Raw genomic sequence first — 21,615 nt, forward strand, 5'->3', positions numbered from 1 at the left:
AATGCGTCTCTTCATTCCCCTCTAATGTGAGCGAACCCCTCGCATTAAAAATCGCGATCCTTATTAAGTAGATGTTTTTTTTAATTTCGCGAGTTAATTTCCTCAATTCACATCACCATATGTAATAAATATATATGAGATCCGTCTAATGTAAGCGTGGTTTATTATATATAATTTAATTATTTTGAAAACGTTTTACAGTTATAAGCTACATACTTATAGTAAATAATTGCAATTACTATTTATATTTTTTGAAAAAACTTGTAACTAGTTACTTACGAATTACTTAATAATTGATATATATAACTCCCCTATTAATTTAATCTTTTTATCAGACTTTTAAAAGATATTTTTCAAATGGATCTAGCTAAAGATACATTGTCTAAAAATCGATCTAGATACAGATACATCACGTAACTAACAGATATAATAATTATTATATTTATGTAAGGTGTGCATAATACTTAATTTTACTGAGCTGTCACATCTATATACAAATGTATATTTAAAATAATGATCGTTAGATTTGGATAATTAATATACAAAAATATAATTAAATGATTATATAGTGCTGTAAATATTTCTAAAAAAATCGAACGAGTTAACGTTCATTGACTTCGTCGTTCATCATCGAAAAAAGGAATGCGTTCACGTTCGTTCAAAACTTTTATAGTTTTAAGTTTATTAATATATAAAAACTTTTATATATGATATAAAATTTAATTATCTATAAAATAAAACCCTTGGTAAAAACAAAAATAATAGTGAAATTTCAAATAATCACACTAAAATAAATAAATTCTAAAAGATATTAACCATTTTATATCTATGTATAATATATAATATTTAATGGTTATTACTTTATGTATCTATTATAATAATCATAATAATTTAATAAGCCTCTGCAACAATCTAAAACTATTGAATTTAAATATTGAATTTATAAGCGTGTTCTCATTGTAAATCCTTTAATGTCATAACTTTGGCCAGCTCCAATTCAGCTTAGCCAGGCTAAAAAATTTGACTTAAACATCTAAATTGGGTCTCAATTTAAAGATTCAGTTGTAATTTTAGGATAAAAATAAGAATATCCATTAAAAATATATAATAAACCTCGTAATCTTAACATGGCGGGGTTAACAATATATATTATAACAACACAATTTATAATTATCATATTTATTCGGAGTGCCATCAATCATAATATAAGAAATTTAGACATAAAAATGCACATCGTGGTCGTCATTACGATTATTAAGCTAATAAAAATAATTATTATCAAAAAATATTTACAAATAATATGAGCCAATATATATTTTTTTTTAAATTTATAAAAGACAATTTATTAACTATAAAAATAAACTAGGAAGTTTGAATACCACCTTGTTTTTGTTCATTTAGATTTTTGGAAATAAGTTATGGAATTTAAGTAAGTTTTGCTGAATATTTTAATAATCAAGCGTTTAAAAAATAAATATTATAATAGAAAGTATATAAAGAGAAAAAAAAGTTTATGTTGTTGTGGCCATTCATTTAGTTTTCCAAAATTTGAAAACGATCAAAGCGAAAATAGTGATACACGCCGTGCCTATACTCAATTTAAGCCAATAATTCGATTTTTCTTGATGATAGAGTTTCAAGTTCCTTGTAAATGAATAAATAATAGAAGCTGTGACATTTATATAATTACTCAGGTTTCATTTGTTTGGCATAGCAAAAATTTTTACCAACTTAATTTTTTAAACAGGGTTATTTATTTATAGAAAGACGGAGTTAAATAGCCATGATTATGTTTTCTTTTTTAAATAAAAGTGTTAAAAATTACTTGTAATTAAATAATAATATCAGTATGAGTCCTTTAATCTTTAAAATTAGGTTCTTTTTTATAATATTTTTGGAGTTTGAAAGCTTATTTTCTGGCCGGTCAACCATGGTTTGAGGTCGATTGGCCATATTTCCTGTTAACTGGCCATAATTTTTGTGTTAATTTTTTAAATCAAAAATTTGTAACAACAAATAATATTGAATTTATAGTCAAATTTCTTATAAATAAACAATAATCATAAACCAAATCAGATTTTTTATATATTAAGATTTGATAAATTTAAAATCTCAAACAATTATCTAAAAAAAATAATTTCTATATTATTACTTAATCATCCCTTTTTTATGTTTTAAATATTTTATTAGGTACAAATATAAATCAATATTAAAATGTAATTATAAAGTTAAGGTATTAATTATATATGACGTAGGGTATAAGTTTAGAAATTCAAGGTTAAGCTCATAAAAAAAATAGAATAATATAATATCGGTTTGTTTTCTAAATATCGGTCCGATCAGATAAACAATCAGTATGGGCCCAATTTGATAAGCTGTAATTATCGGCCCCAATCCGATATTTTATATTAACCAACTTTATTTGAAACGCTAAGGATTGGACTATACTAGAGTCCACCTGTAAAACAAATTTTTACGGCCCAAGCCCACCCAAAACCCGGTGGTAATTTTTAGAATTAAGCCTAGCTCGTGCCCCGGCATTAATTAATAGAATTAGGAAAATATCTCAAACTTAAAATATTTATTTTACTCTCTATTTTGATGTTATACATTTTAAATATTCAGCAATAACTTTAATAATTTTTAAGTTTATCAATTTTTTTATATTCTTCTTTATTACAAAATGCAAATTGATAATGTTACAGCTTGTGGACTCTAGGCTATACATTGATATTATTAAACCCATCATAATACATTTTTTTGAAACAAAATCATGGCAAGTCATACTGGTCTCCCCTATATGATAAATTTTAAATAAAATGTAACCAATTCAATTTAAAATTTAAGTTATTAGAAAATTTTTACTATAGCAAAATCAGGTATGGGTGGTAAATGGCTGATTGATTAAGAAAAAAATTTTAAGGAATAATGGGTTGGGTTATTTAATTTCCAAAGTTGAAAAAATATAATATTTCAATGTTTCAAAACTTTTACCATCTTTAAAGAGTTCATAATAAGTTTATGTGGAAAATGATATCTAATATGTTATTTACGGGTAAGCGGCCAGTTTCAATATTTTAAGGTATAAATCCCCGTTATAACCGAAGGTTGGAGGTGGGCCCGACAAAATCATGGGCGGATTAAGTCGGTACTTAGAAGCAAATTGAACCGGTCCCAAATTTTGAAAAGACGTCGCGTCGCCATATATTTTTTCGGTATCTATTTCGGGCGATGATGACTCGTTATTTGGTAATTTTTGGTTGGTGAGATAGTTTTCTTTAGGCTGAGAAGATTGGGAGGATAAATTCATGCCGAAGATAAGCGCGGGAATCTTGTTGGCTAGATAGTATTTCTGATCAAGGATTATGTTCAAATCGTGTGAATGATATTGTAAAAATTTTATTGTATATTATTTGATAGTGATGGCTATAAATCAAACCGAAAGGGATATGAACCCGAACCCCTCGTATTTTGGCTGAACCCGAACCCGGACCCTTTTTAAAGTGGAGGGTCCAAGGGTTCTAGGTGTTTTTTTTAAAAATAATATAAATTTTTATATATTTTATTAACATTTATTTTATCTTCGCGTTTCAATTTTCTTCCTGGACACTTCCATTTTATTTAGAGATTGATATCATAAATTATTTTCCAGTGTTATAATATTTTATTATGTAAATTTATTAATATGCTATGTTATAGAAATATGTTGATTATTTTGAAAGTGAATTATTTTGTAGTACAAGTAATAATATTTTAATTTAAATGATAATGCACAACACGTTGGTCCTCAATTTGTATGATGCTAGAACGATTATTAAGTTTTAAAGATTTCTGTAATGATTTTATTATAGGAGCATGTGAGTCATTTTGTCGGAAGATGATTGGTGCCAAATAAAGAACCTTACAAGTGTATTAGTTCCTCTAAAAATAACAATATTAAGATTACAATCAGAACAATTATGTTTATTTAAGGCTTATGGATTAGATGCCAATTAGATTTAGAAAAATTTACAGTCCTTTTTATACGAAATATTAGAAAACATGAAAATTCGAGAGCACCAATATTCGCAAAATAGTGTTGAATATGCTTCTATATATTTTGGCCCTCGATATCAAGTTTTATTGAGTATTGAGCAAAAACAAATGGCTAAGACTATCTTAAGGATCTATGGCATACGCTAAACTCCATTATTTACAATATATTGGAGACTACGGCAATACCTAGGTTGTAGTGATAATAATAATAATGATAGCAACATTGATGATTTTGAAATTTTACTTTAGATAGAGAAAAAAAAATCAAATTTTTATCAGATAGAAAGGAGGATCAAAAAATGCCTATTGCATCTTTAATAGTAAAGTTCTAGTTAAGAGTATAAATAAGATATAAATATTTAATTCTGAAAAGAAAATTTTTCAATATATCCAGAATTATATATCTTATCTAGAATCTTCATGGCTGTATCGGCGACACAAGTACAATAATTTTATAAAGATAACTATCTATTTTAGGTAAGGGTACGTGAATTTTCATCTTTGAAATATATATTGTCTACTTTACGTGGAAATCTCAAGAATGATATTTTAGAAGATATTATGATTGTGCGATAAAACATTTAAATGTAAATTATTTCATTTTTAAATTTTTCATTTGTAAATTATGAATATATATATTGAGAATTTAAAAAAATCTTATTTTGAGTCATTCCCGGGTCTTTTCAAATTTTATTCCTGTACCCGAACCCGGACCTAGTTTCTTTTTTTGTCGAAGGGTTCACATCCCTGCGAAATATCATTATTTTACCATAATCCAGAAGGGGAAAATATTTTAAGTAAATATTTAAAAAAAAAATTAAGATATATACAGATCCTAAATATAACTTACTTTATAAGTTCTAGCGCAAGCAAAAAAAGATCGAGGATTTTGTGTATCGTAAACCATGCAAACGCAATCGCAATAATGTTTTTTGCCGTCCGATTTTTCAAGCGTTGATAAATGTACTTCGTGTAACTAAATTGCACAAAGATTATTTTTTTTACTAGTTAAGGATTATCGTAATAGTGAAAAGGATATCACACTGTAATTAATATGTTCATTATGGCAGCAAACATGAAATTATTAGTTGTTTCTTATGAATATGGACATTAAGTATAGCCTTTAAACTATATTTTTACAAAAATGTTTATAAATTAAAATATCTGCTAAATTTTGATAATATAATTATTTTTTTAATGCCTTATTTTTTAAGAAATCGAAAGGCTGGGCTCAGTTCTTCTTAAAAAAAAGCTGCGAAGACTAAACATAACGTCTGTATTTTATTAATTTTGAGAATAGTTTTTCCTATTCTAAAATTTTATCTTATTGGTAATGAATATTTTATCACATCATGCGGTTCTTAACCTTTAAATCTATGTTCAAAAATTAGTTTAGCATTACGTCTTAATTTTTAAATGAATCTTTCATAGTATCATCATTTAAAATTTTTTGAGAATAAAATCTTCTATGTGTATCTTAAATATAAATTTTCAAGAGTATTTATATCGGTATCCAAATACCGTTTTTATAAAAAATATGACCGCCTCTGTATAAAGCACATATAGGGTAATTATATATAGCGTTGGTCATCATATAGCATTTGTTAAACGACCAAATTTTATAAAAATATAATTAGACCGATTTTTATTTTAATATATATTAAATAAATTCATCGATCGCATTCGATTCTGTATATTATACCCCGAAGCCTCCAGTTTGCTTCAGGAAAAAACTCCGATCCTTACTGGATTCGAACCTAACCTAGAACTATATGGTCGGTGATATATGCGATCATTGATTAGGCCACACACGCTACTCGAAAACAACTTTTTTTTATAAGAATAAATTATGACGCTTTCTAATATTTAATAAACACATAATAAATCAATAACGTTTAACGCCATACATCATTACCCAACACATTAATTATAAATGTAAACTATCTCCATTCTGTTTTAGAGTGAGGAACATTAATAAATTTAATTAGCTAGAATAGAAGGGCTCTCAATCATCGGTTACTTTTTAAAGGTTTAGTAGTTGTATAGCATATATTTTTTAAATAAATAAAAAATTCACGTTGATTACCGCTAAATATTTTTGATACGAATATAGCTTGAAACGTTTGATAGAATATTTACAAGTGTTCGAAGACTTTATCGACTATGTAAAACATAGAAAATATTTTTAGAAGGTTAGTGAATTATAACAAGAATTAAAATAATAATAAGTATTATTAATAAAAAGTTTACCTCCAAATTTTTCCCTAACATACCTTGCAGGAACGTGGTCTGTTAATTGTGTTTTAAGGTAAACGCATTAAAATAATGATAAAAATTAATTTATAATCAGTAAAAAAAATGTTGCTCAATCGAATTAGTAAAAAAACTTATCATATACCTTTCCGACACCATCTGATCCTATAACATCGCAATGGTATACCGAACGTGGCAAAAACTTTTTGGATCTTCCCATTTTTACGCTCTGAGTGACTAATAGAAAATAGGTATAGGCAAAATACAATCATGAATAAACTTATAGGCTTTATTTAAAATATTTGATATGCAAAGTTTTGAAGAAATCGTTTATCATAATTTATTATCACAACCTCGGCATAGAAATAATATTGAACTTCAATCACAATTTTATCACCAAAGATTAAAAAAAATAAAATTCCCTTCGTTCTTAAATGATTATCCTATGAAGTCAACTATAATAGTAAATGTATATTGATTGTTTCAGCTTCTTGGAGGCTAATCAGATTTTAGCGAATAGTATTACGTGAGGAAAAGGGCCAATATAAATATATCTATCAACCCAATATTCAACAGAAAATACACCTCTAGATATTCACAATTAACAATATTGGTAAACTATAGAATCCTTTTTAAAATATTTGGTTAGTAAAAACTAACTCAAAATAAACCTAGGTTTTAAAATGGAGGCTAACCTAACAACTAGTACCAAATTCAAAGCTTATATATCAACATTTTTTTATCACGTTCGCTTACTATAACAAATATATTTTAATTGTAATAGTTTTTTCATTATTATAAAGATGTTAGAGAATTTAAACTTTGAACAGAGGACGTTTGATTGTCTTCGTCGTTGATAGGATATCCCAAATATGCCAAATATTCGAAGGCCTTCTGCTGATCCAACAGTATGATCAAGCTTTAATATAAAAATTATTTAAGAATTCGTTAATCAATAAAAAAAAATTTAAGAATATTGTAAAATAACTGATAATTTTTTTTCGATAAGTTAATTGACCATTTAATTTATATTCAAGTATTCATAATTTTTTTTTTATAAATTATAAAATTTTGGCTAAAAAATTATTACCGATTAAAAATAAATTTTAACGAATATTACTTCCAATAAGCCATGTACCCTTCTTTAGTCAGCCATGATTTGTCGTTGACCTCAACGGCCTGGTACATAGAAGGTCCCCAAAATGTTTCTTTAAAATCGGAAAAATTAGCCGGCAACATGTCAAAACTTGAATCGCCACCTATATTCTCAAAATCTCCCATGTCATCGTGATCATGCGCCATGAAATTTTGATCCCCATAGACTGAAAAATAGTTGACTAACTCTGAAGGCGATAGAGCGCCGTCTAAATCCTTATATTTTTTTAAAAAAATTATTTTGCGTTAATTTATGTTTTTTTTTCAAATTTTCTTCAAAGATAAGAATATTAATAATATACCTGCCAGTACCGTGAAGTAAAATTCACAAATATCGATAAATTTTAAAATAGAATTAAATATCTTAGATGGAGTCAAAAATAACGGATTAAATTATTTTAAATGCAGAAGAAAATAAATTTTTGCATTTCAGATGAATGAAAGATAATATAATAAATAATGAATATAGAAATGGGTGGGGGTGGGAGGTCATCATTAAAAGTAAAGTTTTCAAAAAAAAGATGCTAATCAGAAGATGGCTCACAAATGTTAATGAAAATAAAAGTTTAGCAAGGCAAAAGAAACAAGGCCTAATATATATTTCAAAATCTAATGTTTGTTTTAGTTCCTTTTTGAGGGAAGGGTCGGGCGAGGGTGGGTTAAAAATATAAAAAACTTAAAATGCTTGTTTTTAAACTTATAATGACTTTATTCCCATTATCTAAAATCCGTTAACGCCAGGTATTTTTATTTGATAATAGGAAAGGCTAAGACGTAGGATTTCGCGAGGAAATTATCTTAGAGAGGTTTGTGACTAGAAAAAAGCGCTCCTATGGCATACGCTATTAGAAGTTGCTGGAATGACTCGATAAAACCTTAAAAGGCAAAAGGCGATATTTAAAAATGATAATGATAGAAAGGAATTTCGTAATAAATAAGTAATAATCTGGCTAAATACACTGCAAAAGAACTATGGAGATGATTGGTTTGGAGAAAGATATGAACAAACTGACTAAAGGGAGGGATGTATCAGATGATAAATAAATTAATTAAAAAATCTTACTTCGTCGTATTTTCGGAATAGGCAGTTTAAAAAAGCGTTCCCCTGATCCGTCAGTTCTGCAGTACATCCATATGGAACTTTGAAGCTTATGGAGAAAATATAAAGATATTAAAGTGATAAAAAATTTTTTTATTTTTTAATGAAAAAATATAATTTATTTTATTTAACTGAAAAATTGAATTTTTTATATAATATGATCATTTTCTTCTAAGTTAAATTAGAGGTTTCACCTTATAATAAATTTATGCAAGATATATATGAAATAATTTTGGAACCGAAAAAATCTGCTTGTTTAAATTATTTCAAGATTCTGAAAATAAAAGCAAAAAAACAGTTTATCCAGGGGTGGATTAGCCAGTAAGCCTAGTGGAAAAATTTCCCAAAAAAAGAATTTTTTAAAATTAAATTGGCATAAAATCTAAATATGTTTTAATACAATTTTTTTTTTAAATATTAGAAATTTAAATAATTATTAAAATTAATTTAATTATCTGATGGAATTATAAGAGCACTATAAAAAAATTCATTTACTCATTTTTATTTAAAATTCATGTTTATATAGAGAAAACACATTATTATTATTGAAAATGAAAATAATAAACAACACAAGTAATACCAAACCCCATAAAAATAATTTATGATTTTTTCATATTCATATCATTTTATTTATTTATCTTGAGTTAAATTAACTATTCTAACCCAGAACTAATAAGTATTAATCCCCCTCCCAACTAAAATGAGCCATATTTGCTTTAAACATATTCCAATGTAAATGTTTAAGGATTTTTCTGAACTAGAGTGGAATCTTTACTTAAAATATATTGATATTGATCTTATCATTCAAATATAACATCAAGATTTTATCTAACATAGATCATTAATATAAAGAAAAAATATATAAATAATCTTGATAGCTATTTTATTAAATATAAATTCTAATTTTATATTGAAATATATATTTTTTATATTATCATGCATAAAAATATATAGTAAAAAAAAGAAAATACAAAAGTGGAACAGAAAAACTTCATGATAAATCTTGTAAAGAACTTAAGATTGCTGGTGAAAATCCAAAACAGCAAAAGTTGTCTTTTTTCAATATAGCAACTACAAACTTATCAAAAACATCTTCATATCTTGAAACTTCTGACTCCTCTTTATGCTTCAAAAAAGGTGATAATACAACGTTGCCCGACATTCTAACTCATACCATAAAAAGTCCGCATAAATCACATCTAAAAAAAATTATTCATCTTTATGTTTATTACAAGTATCTTCACACATTATAAATTTTGGTTCATGTTCTAATATAACATCTGATTTTTCTCATGCTCAAACCACAAAAATAGCATATTTAACATGCTCAGAGACTCCAGCTTCTTCTTTACTTTTACATAATAGGACAATTTCACCAAATATTCCAATATCATTTCGTTCTATCCCTAATTTTAAAGGAAACTTCATCTTTATCTACATTACAAATACCTTCATCTATATATACATTAAAAATACCTACATCTATAAATTCTAATCGAAGGCTTTTCATGTACAGAAACAGCAAATTTAAAGAAAAAGATCTCACCTATTAAGTCAAATTTATTTCATTTAAATTCAAATGCAACAATTCCACAAAAACTTGCCTTTTTATAGCAACATCCAAATGTAACCTGTGGACCTGAGACTAAATATATCACGTTTAATTATAGAGAAGTTCTGGAAGATAAAGTACCACGTGGCTTTCAGTGCTATAATTAATCATGAAATTAAAGCTATTTACTGCTCAATTTGTATAGCTTTTGCTGGTTATAAAAATTCATTTTCAAAAGGGTGCACCAATTTTAAACATATATATTCTGTTGTTGAAAAGTCAAATGCTATCGATTTTGAGTGGTGAGCAACTTCTTTTTTTAAAAATATATTACATTTTTATATTATTAGATTTTGTTTATTATAAAAATATTCCAGAGCTTTTATTTTATTCTTATCAATATTTTATATTTTTGTTCTATAAATATTTTGTTAACTGATTTTTTCTAATGAAATAATATAAGTATTAATCACAAAAGTTCATAAATTAATAATGAATAATGCATTCAACTCAAAGGACAAGTAATTCTTTTAAAATGATCATATACATAAATATTAAAAAGATAAAAATTATTTTAAATTTTAATATAGTATATTAGATTTCAAATAAAACCCGACCGCAGGCCGGGTAAAAGCGGGCCGTAGGCCCGCTAAGGAGGGTTTAGGGGGTTGGCGAAGCCCCCAACTATGGGGCATTTCTTAGAAATTTCCCACCGGGCCTTTGTTCCAATCCGCCCCTGAATTTATCTAAAATAGCCCTCATGCCAAAATTGATTAAAGTGAAACCCTATAATAATCACGTGATAAAATAATTTATCTGGCAAAATAATAAAAGAAACTGGCCTACCTATGGAATAAAAAATATGTATATCAAAAAATCAAGATCATTAATTGTTTCTCAAACTTTGGATTGAGATATAATCGATATAGATTGAGTTCGTCGTCATAACCGAATTTTCTCAAAACGGCCCAAGTGGTCTCGTGCCTACCTCTCTGGATAAATAATTTGTGCAGAAAAACGAATCCTAAAAAAATATGTATACTATAATAAAACTTCTACATAAGGTTTAGGTACCAATCTAGATTTAACTTCATATTCGCCAGTTACCTCGTTTTATTTAAATATCTCTTTTCCTCGACCATTTACAATCCTTGGCATCCCGAGGGAACGACTCAATTTGTTTAAACTCTCCTTTTCCCCTTATGCTCTATATAGCAATTTTTCCTAATAAGAGCATCCACATACATAAAACAAAGGAGAAAGAGGCCATTATATTTTTTCGGATATTAATTTACATTAAAGGAATTCATTAAATCCCTTTGAAAGGTGTTAAAAGATAATCTTCCCTAAAATTATCAATTTTGTTTTTTTCTCTTCCTTCCTTTTCTAAGCTACTGACAATTTACGCTAGCTCCCATATAATTTTTACCTGGCTATCCTTCGAAAATTTCTATCATCCCTATAAATTTTACCTTCAACTAGCTGAAATACATACACTGTAAATAAAAATCAATTACACTATATAAGATAGATAGCAAAACATTCATTTTATAACAATCATTGCAAAATCAAGAAATATAACGAGAATGCATAAAAATTAGACAATTAAAAAACTTGTTGTAAATAAATTAGATAAATTTATTACAAAAACAAATAATATAATATTGTAGCATATAATTAAAATCACCAAGTAAGTTAATTGCAAATGTGATAGTATAATATAAAAAAAATATATTCCAAATTTCATTGTGAATAAATTTTATGTAAATATTTAAAATTATAAATTTAAAAATAATCCTGCATAAAGATGAAGGAGAATCAATAATCTAAAAGATTTTATCCCTATAAAAATTTTAACATGGTCTTGCGTCTCATCTAGAGGCCTGATATCCGAAGTCCGACCTGACCCTTAGGATAGGGGCAGGACATTAAAGACTTTTTATAGGGATCAGAGTTGGGTTGTATGAGATGTCCGACACGAAGCCCGGCCAGATAAATAAATATTAAAATACAATTATCCTCAAAAATACAAATATCCTCAATAATCATTGTTTTATAAAAATGTTGATCAGAAAGCAGGCCATTTTTCATCTAACACGGTTTAATTATTATTTAACATAATATTCATTTATCAAATTAACTATTTCCTATGATTATATTTTAGTTACTAGTTAAACTTTAATTTCTGTATTTATAAAATCGTTACAAAATGAATTCAAATTTATAAAGAATTTCTGAAAAAAATAAGGCAAATCTTTTAGTCGGGCTCGGGTCGGGTTGAACTAAAAAATGTGTGCTCAGGTCGGGCTCGGACAAAAAAATTAAATGAAGGCTCAGGCCGCAAAAAACACTTTGCAGGTTTCTAGTCTTGCCCCCCCCCCCGAGATTTATCTGATCTGCGTGCCACAGCCGAGGTATATCCCTATAATATTAAGTATCAAGTAAGAAAATGCATTGTGTCAACCAAAACCATTTAAAGTGAGCGAGTTGTCAAAAATTCCGTCATTGATATTCTTCCTGATTATATTTTTAATTTCGTCCAACGATTCATCTTGCAGTGGGATATTGAAGCAATAATCCTTCGAATTTTATTTATGGGGGGGGAAAATCGTATAAATTTACCAAATAAAGTTTATAATGATTTTCAGGAAATTTTTTTATCGAAGAAATAGAAATCTTCTTCTAATAGCAAATGTAATTTTGAATGTCATAGACATCAATAAAAATGGTAAAAAAAAGTCATTATATCTAGGCATTAAGATCTCAATGTTTTCTTTTTCGTCCAATAATTCATAGTCCAACTCCAAAATATAAATGCAATAATCCTACATTTATAGAGCAAATTAGCGGCGAAGAATAAAAAATACAGAATATTTCCCATACTTTGCCGAGAATTCGCGATAACTATGAATTCAGAATAAGTAGGCAAAAAATTTAACTCTAAGACAACGATAAGGATAAATCGCTGGAATAAATAAAAACTAAACATAACGATCCCCAAATAAAATTTTCTAAATTCAAGCATTTAGACTGACTTTAATGTAATATTTTAAAACTTGTGGTAAATGTTATCAAAGTAAAAGACTTTGATAATATATAGAGGTATATTAAATAGTTACAAATTACAACATCTGTCTTATATCAAATCAGATCAAATATGAGTTCAGTATGTCATATCATTTTTTCAAAAAAAAAATGTTATTAGATGAATAAGTACCCTTTAAATTATTAATTACATTTTTAAGTTGACTGTTATATCTTAATATCTTATATATTTAATCAACGCTATTTGAATATTATATTTGTCATACAATATTATAACTTTCCTTTATTTAATATTATATTATCGAGGTCAATCCAATTGCAATTAGAAGTTAAATTACATAATTATAAAATACTATATATTGATAAGAATTTAAAATAAAGACACCAATTGTTTTGACTAAAAAATTGACTAATATGTTAATTGAAATAATGTTTAGAATTTTTTTAAACATTCTAAATTGCAATCTCTTAATCGTAGCCATTCATTTTGAACTAAAAAAAATTACTTGAAAATCGTTGATTTCTTCGTCGTTTAATAGGGCATCGTTGTCTTTGTCGAAAATCTTGAAGATTCTGGTCAAAGCCTGAACGCACTTAGGTGTGAGCTTTTTTCAAAAAAAGAAAATAAAAATTAAGTTAAATTTGAAGAAAAAGAAGTTTTAATACTATAAAAACAGTGCAAAATATGAATAAAAATCATGTCCATTTGAAGAAAACAATATTCCTTTGCATATTTTAAAAAAAATTGATATATGAATATCTAATTTTTATTCTAAAAAAATAATTGTGCTCTAACGGGAGTAATATATTCTCCGAGTAAAGTAAGGGGCGAGGGTGAGGGGGGGGGGGGGTTAGAAAATTCGTTGATTTAGATATAATATTATATGAATGGATAATAGAAATTTTGCAATAAAAAACACTTTCATAACGATTTTAATATTATTAATCTATCGAACAAAAATAATAATTAGGTACCTCTTTATCGAAGGGTTGATATATAGATGAGGTGGGATATAGAACGGCTTTTTGCGCATAGTAAAATACTTCGGATAGATTCTTCAAGCATTTGGCAGAGCATTCTATACATGTTTCAATCTCGGGAAAGGTGTTCATGAGAGGAACTATTTTCTGATATTTTACAAATGTTTTGTTTAAAAAAAAGATCAAAAAGTTTTTAAATCAGTCTCAGATTGATCTGGTAGGTGTTAATAAAAATTCAGCATTACATCTTCCTATTCTCTTAATTTCCAAAAAAAGCCTCATCATCATCATTCTTATAAATTATTTGCAACGATATGAAACTACAGGCTATCAAGATTTAAAAAAAAATCTAAGTCAGGAAACGGCCAATGCATATCAATGAGCCCTGCATTGGTCAGGAGAATTAACTTGATAATGTTGTTATTATATTTCCGAATTTTTCTTTAAAAGTCGAAACATATTCCCTTCATATTCGTATCGGAGGTATACAAATATCCATCAATACCTAGTGCCTTTTTTAATGAATGATTGGGCCAATTTGGTATTTTAAAATCGGTATATAATTAAATAATCAGTATCACGGTTTGGGTAAATGATTCATAGAGTCGGACTTATAGTTTTTTTTAAAATATACTTTTTATAAAATAATTGAAAACTTTCTTTAAATGAAATTTAATTTATGTAGATAGAAAAGTTTCTCTACTGCTTCAAATATTAATGTTTCCAACAAAATTTTTAATATAATGCATGAATTTTATTTAGATTAGATCATTCTTTTTTTCTCAAGGTATAATATCTGTGTAAAGGAAATAGTAAATAATTTTATTCATGCCTTTACCTCCATACTACTCTGAGACATCTCGTCATATTTGTTACCCACTAGTATAATAGGAATTCCGTGTTCCCCTAACACTCTACGAATTATGGGCAACCAATAGTTTTTCAGCTAATTTTTTTTAAACAGATATTTTTATAAATTAAACAAAAAAATTCATTATAAAATTATACTTGTTCAATAGACGAATCATCATTGATAGCATATACTAAGCATATGACATCTGCCTAAAAAACAAATATTAATATATAAAGAATATTATGGAGCAGGATATACCTTTTGAATTTCTTCGATTAGTACATCTTCACTTTGTTCTTGAGCTAATTGTTAAATAAAATATAAATATTGTATTTTATAGGTAGGGTATGTGTTTATAATAGTGGTTGATAAGTTGGATTAGATAGAATTTATAATAATTTAATTTAAATCCCCCAACCTCATCTGTATTTTATCTTCAAATTTCTCACATTTCCAAAAAAAGGTCATAAACTTTAAAAAGTAAAATTATTTTAAAATTTTTTTGATATTTTAATGAATCAGATATATTTTTAAAACTTTTAGTTTATTCTAGAAAATTATTGTTCCTTTATTGACATCAGAAACTCAAATGTTTTAAAAATGGGTTATTTTAAAATTAAAACAATCTTAAAATTTTGTCATATCATAACAATGCCCCTGTTGTTTTTGTAATGAAATATGGACATAATATTTAATAAATTTAATTCAAATATTTTTATTTTTAATATAAAAAAATGTAAAATAAAATATATCTAAAAATAGATATAGATATCTTTAAATTAATATCTAGATATAGATCCTTTTTTTATAAAAGTATGCATTAAGATGTAGATACCATTAACAACTCTGAAAATATAAAACAACATAAAATTTAATTTCCGATTAGTCCATTTAATAGCTATAAATTCATATTTTATCTTAAATATTGTTAAAAAATTACTTGGAAATATCTATCAATTTAAACAAATTCATAAATAGAATAATTACCTGAATAAAAATTCACATTAATAATGTCATCTATTTTGACCAAAATGGACAATAATATTATCAAAATATAACGTCAAAGAGAACCCTCCCAAAATTTGAATTTCTAAAAAATAGTGATATTTAGTCATTTTATGAAAAATTTATAAAAAATATATTAATAATCATATTTTGAAATGTAAGATTAGGATAAATTTTGCTAAAATGTATAAATTTAAGGTAAATTTCAAAAAAAGGATAAGAAATAATATAGAAAATATAAATCTACATAAGTAAGGATGATATTATATAAATGGATAACCAAAAATAATTATTAGTTTTAAATTAAATTTTATATAATTATGCATTTTTATTGCTATTTAAAAAACCAATTATTATAAATCTTCAAATAGTTTGAATCAAATAAATCATACAAAAAAATTGAATAATTTTTTATTTATATTTATAATTAGGTTGTAAAGACCTAATTATTGCACTACTAAAATGTTGTTTTTATCAATGAATCCAATAATTTTAGAACACTAGTTTTTATTATTTATGATACAATCTTGGAATTTCATATATTTTGTTAAACAATAATATACCACAAGGTTAGTAAATTTATAATAGGTATTAACTTGAAAAATCAACTATATATGTGGGTACTCTGTCAGGAGTAACATCTGCTGGAATGGTTATTTCCTCGGCCCTAGGTGGAACCTTTAGCATAATCAATTTTAATTTATAAATAGAATAGAGGTTAACTTCAATAGCAAATTCATCTGTTACTAGAGATAGTATAATAGATGTTTTTCCAACGCCATCTTGTGATATGATCATTTATATAAATATAAATAAATAAAAATGTATTAACAACCTTCTCCTAAAACTAATATTCGAACATCTTTTTTGCGCTTTGAAAAAATTTTCATTTGGAATGAATGAATCTATAAAAGTATTTTGCACATGTTTTATAAAATAATTGAAGATTTTTTTAAATCTTGCTTCAAGATAACCTGTTATGTATTTATTTCTTTTTTTTGAAATAAATTTTCTTAAAGATTTAAATGTTTAAAATTATAAGAATAATCAATCTTATTTATATGAATATCTGCGCAAAGTTATTTGTTTATATATCCAAACAAATGTGTGCTAAGTTTTCTGATGTTAGTTATTCTCAGTAGCGTTGGGCGATAAAGAGGGAAGCACAAGGGTTAGAGCCTCCTAAAAAATTTGTATAGACCTTTGAATATTATTCTTAGAATTCTATAACGTATTATATATAGATTTGATATTATTTTTAAAATATTAATGACTATGTTATAATATTAGAAACTTTAATTTATTTAATAAGATAAAATTAATTGGGTCATTTGATATTTTATTTATGTAACCTAAATGATATATTTATTACATTTAACCACTCGCTTATATTTTATAAATATAACTCAGTGGCGTCACTGGGGGGGGGGGGCGGAGGGGCTCGAGCCCCCTGAAAAATTTGAATAGCCCCCTGAAGCAAAAATTTTTTTTAATGACTTCTTAATATCCCCTTGAAATAAATTTTTTTAATTGCTCCCAGAACAATTTCATTTATAATTCTATTGAGTAATATATAGATTTAATTTTATTATTTAAAAATTAATAAGACTATCTAAATTTTTATTATTTTAATTATTAGATTAGATTAATACATATAAATTATATTTTCACTATGTCAGTTTGCGAACAAATTCTGTGTTAAAAATATATCAATATCACTCACTAAATATTAATTTAGCATTAAAAGTTGAATCTTTATTGACTTTTATTATTTAAATTATTATATAACCCTAATTAAATTAATATAATCATTTATTAATTGAAAATTAACAAATTTATTTGTAATTAGCCGAGTTTAACATCACTAATCAACTATATTATTGATTTTAAATTTAATTATCATGTCTCTTTCTAAAATTAATTTCTAGGTCCAAATCCAAATAAGTATAAGAGATTTATTTATAAAAAGTAAGTAGACATATAGTTTATAATTCTCTATTATATATAATTAATTATAAAATATTAGGTAAAATGGTAAAATGCCACTTTTGCAGACGTATTTGATAGTTATATAATATATTTCAGTTAATATTTTTAAAATTTTACTAATCAATGCTTTTGATAATAAATATAAGTAACAATATGCTTTCAATTATTTAACGCTATCTATTTATTTAAAATATTATTATAATAAAACATCTTATTATTGATCCCACAATGGATGTAATAAATTAAATATCTTTTCTTCTCTTTTTTTACGTGTTTTTAGGAAAGCTATTTTTTTCTTCTTTGAAAAACAGTTTTGAGTTAAATTTTTAATACGAATATATTTTAGATATTATTACAAACTGCTATTATTTTAAACCAACTAGAGATGGTGCGACAATAATATATAAAATTTTAATTGCTTTCATGATATCACTCCGGTTCTTATTTTATAGTTACAAAATGTTTCATTTCTAATATGTCATCCTTGCCGTGTAAATAACTTAAGGCTTCAATATATTTGCATAATTTCTTCTAAATATTTTTAGTGTTTTTCTTTCATCAATTTATCCAACATAATAAATTTTGATATGGGTTACCATCGTGAGTGTAATGGCTATGACTATAAATTAACCAGCATCTATTATTTGTGTGGCTATGTAATTTAAGATTATTACTACAGCTGCTGAGAGCATATGATTACATATTTTAGATATACAATAATGGCCAACTGTGTAGTCTATATATCATTAAAAATGGAAGATAATCTTTTATAAATTTAATAACTCACAATAATTTTCTCGATTACTTATCTAGCTTCCATCATGTCATCTAAGAGGAAGCTCTAACTACGATATATTTTTATGATTTGGATTGGTCGTTTATATTCTCTTCTTCAAGTATTGTTAATTTGGTAAGGCCTATAAATTTTTTCTTATTACCCCATTCTATAAAACATTGTCTAAAATGGTAACAGAGAGTTACATTAGTTTCTTGACCTTTGTCAATGTAAGTTGCTAAAAATTATATAGCCTTATGTGGTTTTTAAAAAACCATTATTAATTGAGGCAAATTAATTAACCTTTTTATCACTTGTTTAGACACAAAATTCTTTTATATCAACCATCGAAAATATTTTATACTGTAATAAATAGATTTTGTATTAAAAAATTTTATTCTTAGATATGTCTTGTATTGTTTTAATTATTTATATGTTAGTTTATTTTGTATGCTAAATTTAATAAATGACAAAATATGAAATTCAGAATAATTGTTTAGAGTTAGCAAATTTTAAAAAAGTATAATATATTAATATAAAACCCGGCCAATAAAATTTTTTTAGTTGAGCCCCCTGAGATTGTAAAGGCTAGCGACGCCCCTGCTATAATTTATATAATTCTTTTATTATTCAATTTATATTATGTTATAATCAAATTGTACTGTAAGTTAAGTAACATGTTTAACCACACAAACATATTTAATCCTTTATTTATTTTTTTATATTTTTATTATTCAAATTAACATCCCTTTAGCTAGAACTTTAGATATATTTTGATTCATTATATAAAATTAATAAAAAAGTATTTTTTCTTAACTCATCCCTGTAACATCGTTTAGATTATATAAGTTATTATTAAATAAGTGTTATTTTAATCGCTGATTTGCTTACATCACTATCTGTCCATCCTTTAATCAACTCTTGAAATATACAACCGTTCCTTACCATTATAGTCCGGTATGTAAAAATTTTTTTTAGGTAGCACTTGTGCATGACAGGTCTTATAAACAAAAATCGGGCAGCACTTTGGTGCGACAGCAGGCGCGTACGCAGGAATTTGGTCTGGGGGGGGGATAATAAAATTTTTTAAGAAATATTATTGTTTTTTAAAAATATCAAGCATAAATTTATTAGGACTAATAACTATTTCTAATACACAATTTTAAATTAATGTGAATTATAAAAAAATTATATGTAAAGAATCACTTAATTAAATGACCAAAAATAGAAATTTGAATTTTTTGAGCTTTAAAATTTATATAGAGTATAAAAAATTTAAATGTTAGAAATATAAATTAATACACAAAAAGCTTAGGGAATAATTGTATTTTGTATGTTATATTATTTACAATGTAAAATCCAATCTTCGTTGAGATTGAGCTAATTTTTCAATTATCTCATCCTTGCTTGTTGTCAAATGCCTATGAATATTCAAAAGTTCCAAACCTTTCAATCTACTTTCAAAAGTTGTACTTCTTGGTATGTTTTTCAGAGACGTGCAAGCCCGGCCCCCGGGCCGAACCGTATGGCCAAGCCCGAAATTTTTTAAAAAAAACACCAGGGCTGAGCCTGAATTTAAAAAAAAAACATCTAGGCCGGGCCTGAAAATTTTTTTTAAAAAAATATCCGGGCCGGATTGTATATTTTAAAACAGCCTATATTTGAAATCGTTATTATTAGCTATAAAAATCAAAAATAAATAAAATTTATTTTAAAAAAATCCGGGTCGGGCCTGAAAATTTTATTTTAAAAAAGGCCGGGCCGGGCCTGAAAATTGAGCTTATCCGTAATAATCTTTAAAAAAATCCGGGTCGTGCCCCGCAAATAGTATCTCTGCAGGGCTCTGATATTCTTCTTAAAAAAGAGAATGTTCTCTCATTAGTTTATTATTGGGAAGAGTTGCTAATATATATCTAAACTCTTTTAATACATTGGGAATATAATCTAAAATGTGTTTAAAATAATGCAGAGCATCCAAAGCATTTTTTGGGACTGTATCAACCATAGTTAATCTTATAAACATAGTTATTCAGCTAATAAGGCATCATAAGACACTTTAACATCTTCATGATAAAAATCCAACAAATATTTTTTTTTCTATCACCATCTGAAAAAGGTTGGGAAGGCTTTTATGGAAATAATATTTGCAGATTGGTAAGTGCTGCATAATGAATTAAAAACCATTCATTTATTTGGTTTATAAATTTGTATCTAAGATATACTCTTCTACTGGTCCTATATTAATGTTTTAACTATGAGCTTGCCTTGCTGCAAGTCGAGTGAGACAAATATTAAACACCTATAGCTCTGCTTTTGACTTAACAATAACATATAAAATATGAAATTCTTCATTAACATTAGCCCTAATTTCCTTGAATTCTAATAAAATGCTCTCCGCTATTCTCATCTTCTTAATCAAGTCATCATGTCATGTTTTTGAAAAGTAATACATAAAATAATTATACATTCTAATGAGAAAAAAAATTTGGAATAAGCATTGAATCCATTAATTTTCCTGCTTCTAAGGAAAAATTTCTTTCAGGCCATTGTGATATGTCAGTAATAGCAAATAATCGGCTCTTCTAACTCCATAAAAGCTGTTACTGCTTGATGGCGGAGACTCTATCTCGTAGGACAAGGTTGCAATTTCTTTCTCCCTGTTGGACAATTTCAGAATAATTATTATTTGACTAGAAATTTATATATGGTAAATATTACGCCACTAAAAATTTGAAAATAATAAGATAATATTAAGCTGAAAAACTTGAAATCGAAATTAATTGATAAACTTAGTGATGAATATGATAATAGATGTAATTAAATATATATTTAATATGAGATAGGAATAAATATTAACAAATATAAATTAATAT

The 21,615-nt window shown here is 26.1% G+C and overlaps 1 protein-coding gene across 2 annotated transcripts; it reads right to left on the reverse strand.

The window, feature by feature from the left end:
• Window positions 1–1,217: 1,217 nt before the first annotated feature.
• On the reverse strand, window positions 1,218–16,911 carry LOC135927705 (mitochondrial Rho GTPase 1-A-like). 2 transcript variants are annotated; one of them, XM_065463875.1, is made up of 19 exons: window positions 16,814–16,911; window positions 16,702–16,760; window positions 16,575–16,656; window positions 15,232–15,275; window positions 15,129–15,182; window positions 14,959–15,066; window positions 14,115–14,267; window positions 13,646–13,744; window positions 12,565–12,673; window positions 10,998–11,118; window positions 8,507–8,591; window positions 7,409–7,659; window positions 7,110–7,207; window positions 6,434–6,525; window positions 6,286–6,324; window positions 6,122–6,196; window positions 4,886–5,011; window positions 3,054–3,352; window positions 1,219–1,644 (listed from the first exon to the last, which is right to left on the reverse strand). In XM_065463875.1, exons 1-19 carry the CDS (start codon window positions 16,866–16,868, stop codon window positions 1,530–1,532), a joined length of 2,064 nt encoding a protein of 687 aa, XP_065319947.1. In that variant the 5' UTR covers window positions 16,869–16,911; the 3' UTR covers window positions 1,219–1,529. The 2 variants fall into 2 exon arrangements, with proteins under 2 accessions (XP_065319946.1, XP_065319947.1); XM_065463874.1 differs by having other exon boundaries at window positions 1,218–1,644; window positions 16,575–16,760; window positions 16,814–16,883.
• Window positions 16,912–21,615: the final 4,704 nt, after the last annotated feature.

Source organism: Gordionus sp. m RMFG-2023, chromosome 3 (assembly GCF_954871325.1).
Source record: "Gordionus sp. m RMFG-2023 chromosome 3, tfGorSpeb1-WG-v2, whole genome shotgun sequence".
Lineage (NCBI taxonomy): Eukaryota > Metazoa > Nematomorpha > Gordioida > Chordodea > Parachordodidae > Gordionus > Gordionus sp. m RMFG-2023.